Source organism: Mus caroli, chromosome 6 (genome assembly GCF_900094665.2).
Source record: "Mus caroli chromosome 6, CAROLI_EIJ_v1.1, whole genome shotgun sequence".
Taxonomy (NCBI): domain Eukaryota; kingdom Metazoa; phylum Chordata; class Mammalia; order Rodentia; family Muridae; genus Mus; species Mus caroli.
The window spans coordinates 36,779,439-36,788,969 of record NC_034575.1 but is presented as its reverse complement, the minus strand read 5'-3'; the positions used below and the strand labels follow the sequence as shown (position 1 = coordinate 36,788,969).

At 38.6% G+C, this 9,531-nt stretch overlaps 1 protein-coding gene across 1 annotated transcript; it reads right to left on the bottom strand.

Moving 5' to 3' along the window:
- Positions 1-7,715: 7,715 nt before the first annotated feature.
- Positions 7,716-8,672, bottom strand: LOC110295580 (taste receptor type 2 member 39). The gene has a single exon (XM_021164065.1). The coding sequence runs from the start codon at positions 8,670-8,672 to the stop codon at positions 7,716-7,718; it is 957 nt and encodes a 318-aa protein (XP_021019724.1).
- Between the last annotated feature and the right edge of the window lie 859 nt (positions 8,673-9,531).

The following is a 9,531-nucleotide window of genomic DNA, read 5'->3' as shown; positions in this document are numbered from 1 at the left end:
GGGGGACTGACTTTGGAAGGTCAGAGGAAGAGATGAAATCTTCAGGTGGCCGACCTGCTTTGTTGGACAGATATATTCATTTTTCTATTAGAACAGTATCATTCAAGTTCTTTTCATGTTGTCAATAGGATAAGAGTCTCTTTTATTAAGTCTTCGTTATATTGAATCACATACATGTAATTTTTCTAAATTAATATAAAAGCTTTAAGTTAATTAAGGTAAGTCTGTCAAATAAACATTTCATGTACATATACATGAATATAATGTGTACATATACACACATACATACATGATGCTTTGAGATCATAGATGTACATTTATTATAAAATTATTATCACACCCAATCTAGAGAGCACATTCACCACATTGGATAGTTACCTTCTTTTTGGGACAAGAGTACTTGAAGTCTATTCTTAGCAGACTGTGTAGTAACCTTCTAGTAGTTGCAAATCTGTGTGCTCTTTGGCTAAAATACTTCACCTTCTTTTATTTTATATGCTCCCAAATTAGCATTCACCTCACTATTACTATTTAAAGACTCTGCAGATCACACAATGTTTGCCTTTATCTAGTATATATCACTCAACAAATGTCCTCAAAAGTGGTCTTTGTTGTTTCCTTCTTTATAACTGTGTACCTTTGAGTGCACATGTGCGCCTGTGTGTATGTGTGTGTGTGTCTATGTGTATGTGTGTTGGATTTTTTTTCTAAATCTTTACTATTACAATAATTAAAAAAATGGGAGATCTAGTGCTGGTGTTACAGTTTGGCCACAACTCCTACTGAGATCCTCATTTCATTGATATCTATTTAGAAAAGTTATTGCTTGATCACAGTGTACTTGTACACACACACACACACACACGTTTTTGAGCAACCCCTCTGCTGTTCTATATCAGTGCTGTGCCATTTACATATTATCTGAGTTCTATGGGAATACTTTTGCTTATACCCTACTAACATTGATTGACCTTAAAATATAGCCAATTTCACAGATGAAAACTTACTGAAACTCCAGTTTACATTCCATGGCAATCAGTAGTCATGAGCACTTTTTCATATGCCTGATGGCTGCCTGTGTATCTTCTTTTGATAAATGTATATTTAAACATTTTTTTTTATTTTCAGTTTTGTTTTGCTATTGAGTTGCATGAGTTCCTTGTATATTTTAGATATTAGTTACTTATACTTATCTGATATGTAATTTGTAAATATTTTCTCCCAATACATCGGTGGCTATTTCCTTTGATGGTTTTGCTAAGAGGGAGGTTCAGAAGCCCAGAAACACCAAAGTTCATTAAATGAGGTTCTTAGGCATTGCCACGAAGGGAAAAAGTGTATTGTCTTTTTTTAAAAACAGGGGTTCATAAAGCTCTTTGCAGATAAAATAGACAGTGGGATAGATTTTGTCTGCAGAATTTGTCTTGGGTCAGGGTCTGGAGATTAGTGACTCAGCATCATTTCCTGCTTTTGATACATAACTACCAACATGGCTACATCATATCAGCCACTTAGCATGTACAGGTTATGTCAGTTACTGTTATAAACTTTTTTGTATTATTTACTTTTTCTCATAATTTATTTTTTTTATTCACATTACTCACATCTCCTCCCAGGCCCACCTTTCCAAATCCCTCCCCTATTACTCAGGTCCCCCCTCCCCTTCTCCTCAGAGAAGGGGAAATTCCCCTTGGCTACCACCCCACCCTAGGACATCTAGTCTGAACAGGACTAAGTATCTCCTCTCTTACTGAGGCCCAACCAGGCAGTCCAGGTAGGGGAAGATGATCCAATGGCAGGCAACAGAATCAGAGAAAGCCCCTGCTCAAATTGTTAGGGGGTTCACATAAACATAAAGATGTACATATGTTCCAAATGTGCAGGCGTCCTAGGTCCAACCCCTGCATGCTCTTTGGTTGGTGGTTCAATCTCTTCGACACCCCAAGAGGCTCAGACTAGTTGACTCTGTACATCTTCTTGTGGTGTCCTTAACCCCTCTGACTTACTCAATTCTATCCCCCATTCTTTCACCAGACTCCATGTGCTCCACCAATATTTGGCTATGTGTCTCTGTATGTGTTTACATCCACAGCTGGATGTATTAACTCTTTTATGTAATAGTTGATAAAATTAAATTTGAGAAGGGTCAGTTAGCATTTGAGAAAGTGAGCAGATAGAAACTTAAGACTTCAGATATGAACTTGACCACTTTATCAATATAATTACCATTTTTACATAAACTCTATATTCTTTACTTTTATTATGACTTTACTGTTGCATTTTTATTATTTAATTTGTTTAACAGCCAATCCAATTTCTTCTCAGACTCATCTCCAAGTCACACGTGACTTTTTTCTTTTCTTTTTAACATTTTATTTGATTCTTTGTGAATTTCATGTCATGTACCCCAATCCCACTCATCTTCCCCTCCCACCATATCCATCCTCAACATTCTTTCCTAAACAAACAAAAAACAAAACAAAACAAAACCAACAACAAAAAACTACATCTTGCCATGGAAGCTGCAGTGTGTTCCAGCTGCCATGTTCATTGCAATGAGTCATTGGTCTGTTCCAGGTCTCTGGCTTGTCATACTTTCAGTACTGGATTCTCACCAGGGGGCTCATCTTGATATCTTGTTGTTGTCCTGTATCATGGAGATCTTGCAGCATTAGTTCTATAGAACTGCCTCCTTCAGCTGCTCCAGCAGTACATAGATGGGGTAATGATGGGGTGAACTAACTCAAAGTCCTTGATCTGCTCCTTGGTTGGTAGATGAATTGGTCTGCCTATCAGCTCTCCTACATCCACACCACCAGGACCAGATCTCCTGTTTTGTGTGATCAGCCAGTTCTCCTGTCTGTGGTAGATGATGAGGGGTGGAACCAGGTCTTTCATGCCCATACTATTTGGGCCATCTCTCCTGCTGTTGCTGGGCCACCACCAAGACATGGGACTTGATGAAGGCATAGGCCAGAAATTTACCTCAGTTGTGGTCCATGCTATTCACATTTGGCTGTTCCTTACCACCCTCACATCTCCAGTTATGCCTTTTTTCATGGTGCATAAACTATTCTGCTTCCCCTTCTCTCCCATCTCTCCATCACACACTTTCTCATTGTAGTGGTGCCCACATATACTGTGTCTGCAATGACATCTTCTTTTGAAAGATAAGATGGTAAAATGTTTGTAAAAGCCTTAGATTTCAAAGAAAGCCAATCTCTGGTCAAAGTAATACACAACACAGAAAAACTGCAATTCAACATAGAGTCATCCAGTCTCTTGGTTGTATCAGTACCACAACAAAGTAGAGAGATTAGCTAATAGGCCAATGATAAGTCACCATAACATGACGTTGAGTCCATTGTGGGTCTCCACAATGCAGAAACTGTTCATCTTCTTGAGCTAGGGTGCAGCTCCGGGAGTCACAGCTGCTCATGTATGGTCAATTTTCTCAAAGGAAGAAGACATGGGGCCTCTGGCACTTGTGTTTGTTACTGGCACCATTGATGGATAGAGTAATTCACCATTTCCCAGGAGCAAGAATAGAAATGGCCTTCACAACTTTTTTCACATCTTTTCACAGCACACACATTGCTTAGCTTCTCTTCCTCTCCCACCTCTCCACCGACTATTTGCATGCTTCCTTCTCTCCCTTCACTCCACCACTTTCTTGCTTCTGCCATATCCAGCCTACTGAGAATCAAGAATAGCCCACAGTACTGTCTCTCCATGTGACTTTCTAAATGCAACACTTCCTTTGTTTTAGGAATCAGTAATAGCTAACAACCAGCTTATGTATGGGGATATAATCTAATTTTTTACAGAGTGCTAAGACTCATACTGATGGTAAAAGTTAATTAGAAACATCATTAGTATCCTGAACACAATGGACTCTACCAGAGAGAGATTCTTCAGCATTTTAGATTTTCATGCAAGCACCCATAAACAGATTTTTTTTTCTTGGTAGAAACTTCAGTGCACACTCTTGAGTGTGAAAAATTTCTACCTCATGTTTAAAAAGAGAAAAATATTATCAACAACAAAACAACCCTCAAAGTAAGCTTAAGCCAACTTATACAAGCAAGGAAACAAAAGTGGGAAATCAGAAAGTGCAAGGCAAAGGGATATCTTTGCTTTAAGTGCCACCCAGTGCAGTAAGAAGCTTCTCTGAAAATGCTGGGAACAGCACTGATCTACATGTAAACACGTAAGTGTTTAGAAGACAGTTTGACCACATGACCATGTATCCTCATGTAAGAAACTAATGAGACCCAGTAGGTTACATATCCAAGAGACATGAAAGTAGGAGGGGGTGTATTATTGGAAAGAGGGATTTCAGCAAGTGAAGAAGGGAATAAAGGAGATTAATGGGATGGACATGATTATGACTTACTAGGTACATGTATGATACTTTTAAAGAATGGAAACAGCTGAAACAGAAAAGAGAGGAATGTTTGGTCACAAAAGCTGATGGAAATGCTTCTCTACCTGCATTGAGGTTATACCTTGGTAAGTTAATCACAAGGCAAAAGCATTATAAGCCTAAATTGTTTCCCATATTCTGATAAACTCTTAGAAAGCCAAAGGATTGATATCAGAGTCATTGTAAACTGAGTCCTACCAGTGTTTATATTCCAGAGCACATTATTACAATAAAAGTGGAAGGTAGGAATTAATTTTACAACTTCCAAGTAGAGGGTCACAATGTAAAATGATTGGCGAACTAATGACTCTCCAGACAAGTTAGTGAAAAATGTGTTACTGAGTGCTGTTATGACTCTGGACCCCAAACTTCATATGTTGAAAGTGACCTCCTAACTGCCAAAGGGGGCTGGGGTGGTGGCTCAGTTGTAAAGTATATGTTGTATAAGTGTGAGGACCTGAATTCTGAATCCTTAGTACCTATGTAAAAAAAATCCCACATCTGTAACATCACATCAAATTCTCTTTGAAATTCTTAGACTTCCGACCTTGCGTCAAATGCTTCTGTTCATCATGAATCTCAGAGTTAGTCACATTCTCCCATAACACCACAGAAACGGCTATGGCACTGAGGTTTAGCAACATATGTGGTATTTACTTGAGAGACACAAATCACATAATTTAAGTAGGTAAGCTGAGAGTTCACAGAGAAGCACCACTGAATATTTTATACGAATTTTTTGAGTAGACATGAAAAATATCTTTTGGTCATGGACTGAAGGTCGTATAATGATAGAAAAGCATAAAGCAGATTAAGCATGTTTCATGTACTCCAGAAAATCTGGGTAAAAGTCATCTGTTAAAATTTTTTTGTCACACTATTCCAGAATTTTACATAGGAATATAAACAAATGCCAAATATGTGTTCTTGGAAAGTAGAAAGAAGAAAAAAAATCTGCATACATGGTATTGGCACAGAAACAGACACATTGATCAATGTAATCAAATAGAAGACCAATAAATAAACCCACAGACTTATGGCTACTTGATTTTTATAAAGAAGCTAAAAGCATACAATGAAAAAAATCTTCATACAACGGTGCTGGATGTCTACATGTAGAAGAAATGAAAATAGAACCATATTCATCACCCTGCACAGGACTCAAGTCCAAGGGGATGAATAATTTCATCATAAAACCAGATCCTCTAAATCTCATAGAAGAGAAAGTGAGAAATAGCCTTGAACACATTGGTACATGAGACAATTTCTTGAACAGAACACAAATGGCTCAGTCTCTAAGATCAACAACTGATAAATAGGACCTCATGAAACTGCAAGCTTCTGTAAGTCAAAGGACATTGTCAATAGGACAAAGCAGCAGCCTATAGATTGGAAAAAGATTTTTACCAAGTTGACATCTGACAAAGGGCTTATATCTCAAAGATATAATGAACTGAAGAAACTAGACGTCAGCAAACCAAATAGTGGCCAGTTCTTCGTTGGCCATTCCCTAAGTCTCAGCTCCTTCCCTTGTGCCTGCATTTCTTGTAGACAGGATAAGTTTTGGGTCCAAAGTTTTGTGGGTGGGTTAGTATCTTTATTGCTCAACCAGGGTTGCTGTGTGGCCCCAGGAGGCAGCCTTCTCAGGATCCATATCTCCAATGCTGTGAGTCAAAGTTAAGTTTTTTTTTTTTTTGAGTTGTTGATGACAAACTTCTTGAGTTCTTCCACCTCAACTTGAGACCCATCCCATGGGCAAGCACCAATCCCTGACACTGTTAATGATACTGTTATGGTTGAAGACTGAAGTCTAGCATGGCTGTACTTTGAGAGGCTCCATCTATCAGACAGATTCAGATATCCATAGCCAAACTCTGGGAGAAGTTGGGGGAAGGATTGAGGGTTCCTAAAAAGATAGGAACCCCACAGGAAGACCAACAGAATTAACTAACCTGGACCCATGGGGCTCTCAGAAACTGACCCAAAGAACATACATGTGTTGAACCTAGGCCTCCCCCTAGCTTATGTAGCAGAAGTGTAGCTTGGTTTTCTATGGGTCCTGAACAACTTGAGGGGGGCTATCTCCAAAGCTGTTTGCCTGTCTGGGGGATATGTTTTTCTAGCTAGGCTGCATTGTCTGACCTCAGTGGGAGAGGCTGCACTTAGCCTTGCAGTAACTTGATAAGTCTGGGTGGAGGGATGCCTAGGGAGAGCTTCCACCACTCCAAAGGGGAAGGGGAGGAGTGAATGGAGGCACAATTGTGACTAGGAGGAGGGAAATGTGTGGAATGTACAGTGAATAAATAAAAATAAACAAAATAGAATAGAACAAAACAAACAACTAGATAAAAACTTTATTTCATTTTTGTACTTATGAATAGAATATAAATCTTTTAATATATATACATGTATCTATATCCTTTTAGTACTGGAAACATAGGCTTGTTGAGATGGTTCCTGCCTGCTAATTTCATGAGGTCCCGATGACTTGCCCTTGATCTCCAGGATCCACTTAGTAAAAGGAACTCCTGCAAGCTATCTTCTGACTTCCACATGCATGTCATGGCAAGTGTGCATGCACCCACCCACAGATGATAAACAAATACAAAATATACATGATTCACTAATACTGTAGTTTGGATATAGAGGTGTTCTTATTAAGAGCAATTCTGCAGTGAGATTCTTCTTGTGTGTACTTCTGCATTTCCACAAATTTATAAAATCATTATCTAGAAACAATGTCAGACTCTAGGTTTTAGTTTGAAGAATGCTTTTTGTATTTTTAACCTTGAGAGCTCTTCTCAAATTATTTAGCTTGCATCTTTGGAGGCTGTGCACAAGAAAAGCCCCATGCAGTGGAAAGGCACATGATGTGGGAAAGAGAGGAGTTATCAGGAACTCAAGTATTAGAAGCTTCCACTTTTGTGTCTTTATCCACTGTTTGCACACTAGAACCACCTGGATTCCCAGGAAAAGCTTCTAAAAACACCAGAAGTCCTTACTTAATTATTGTGAAATGCAAAGCTGGACTAGATGATGTTTTTATTTAGACACAGGTGTTCCGATGTGTAGTGGATGTCACGAGTCACATAAACAGAGTTCTAAGGACAAGAATATATTAAATGTCACAAAGACTGTGCCCACAAAGCACTAGAGAGCAATGATGATCTGGGTGAAGGGATCAGGTTGGCTTTGATAAAGAAAGGTGCAGAGAAAAGAATGATCCAGGTAAGGGAAATGTGGGGGGGTGACTGTCCATGTTGTGTAGTTCTCCATGTGGGTGGTAAAATCAAAATCTATTTAGTAAGTACAGATGAATTTGAGACTGAAGATGCTTCCATGTTCTTCTTAATCCAGGGTTGCTCTGAATTAGTAAAATTGAATGGCCAGCTGGGTAGACAGGCAGAACAATTCTGATCACAATACTCCAGAAGAGACTAGCATCGACTATGTTGGATGTGGACAGAAGCAGAGCAGCTGCATTTAAAATGTAGAGAAAGAGAAAACAGCTAGTTTCTTTGATGGCCTGCATATGAGCCTCTGTGCAAGGGTTTCTGGAGCCAGTGGCACTGTTTCTCATGTTCAGGGTGTGTCTCTTGAGAGAAAAAATCAGAAGAGTAGCTGTTGTGATGAACATTGTCAAAGGAGGGAGTATTCCTGAAATGAATAAAAAAGACACATTGACCACATTGGTCTCAACAACGTAAAGTTTCATTGTGAAGTTGCAGATGTTGTTACTTAGAGAATTGTTGTTGTACACAGTGAACTTGTGCTTGCTGAAGAACATGCTGGAGCTGAAGGAAATAAACACTGAGAGCCACAGAAGCCAGGGCATTAATTCAGAAACTCTCCACTTTAGTTTGAAGAACAGGGGGTAAGAAAAATTGGCAATCTTCACAAAGTGGAAGAAACTAAGCAAAGCAGCAAACCAGAGACTACAATAATTGAAGAATACAAAACTTACATTTGAGAATCTATATAAAACACTGTTGTAAAAAGCAACGTTGAATATGGAGGAGGTAATTTCTATCAACATGATGCTTTGGAGGCCTATTCTGGATACACTCAGAAGAAGCAGAATCCTAGTTATGGATATTGCCTTTTTCTGAACCCATGCGACTGTATTCACAGCCATTACAATCCCACTTGCAATGATACCTATGGTGCACTCAGTGGCCACAAGTGTTAACATCAAGATAGACAATGGTAGCACATCTTGTTTCCAGTAGTTGCTGGGTTGAGCCATCCTGGGTGGTTCCTCTTTGGAGTCTGCTGGAAAATGTGTCCCTGAAGTTCACCCAGCAGGTCCCTGACAACTCCTATGACTTAAGTCATAGAAGCTCATGTTTCATTTGCAAACATATTCAGTTTATCTTCTTTAATAAAATAAACTCAATTTGTTTATTCCAAAATTCTTGTATCTAAATATAGAGATGCAAACGACAGAATTATTCGCTTTCAAGTCCTCTCCCTAGATTTGGATGTGTTTATGTTACTGTGGTCCAGAAATCCAGGAAAGCACCTGTATGGCTTCAGTTTCACAAAGCACTAACATGCTATTGAGATCAATACTTTTGACATCTTCAGTTTAGAAATGTAATATAATTAAACCAAGTCATTACTGAATGAGTTTTCACTTGTGAGTTCAGAAAATGAACATAAATCAATGATCTCTATGTGAATATTTAGATATCAGCTTGAAGTGATTGAATTTCTTAAAATTTATGGTATATGTATATATGTACTTATACTATTTTGTATATGTACTTCTTATTTTGTGCTAGATAATGACAAAACAACACACACACACACCAAATAAAGATAGAATATTAAAAGCAGTAAGGGAAAAAGGTCAAGTAACATATAAAGGCAGACCTATTAAAATTACACCAGAATTCTCACCAGAGACTATGAAAGCCAGAAGATCCTGGACAGATGTTACACAGACCCTACGAGAACAGAAATTCCAGCCCAGGCTACTATACCCAGCAAAACTCTCAATTACCATAGATGGAGAAACCAAAGCATTCCATAACAAAACCAAATTCACACAATATATTTCTGCAAATCCAGCCCTTCAAAGGATAATAAAGGGAAAACACCAA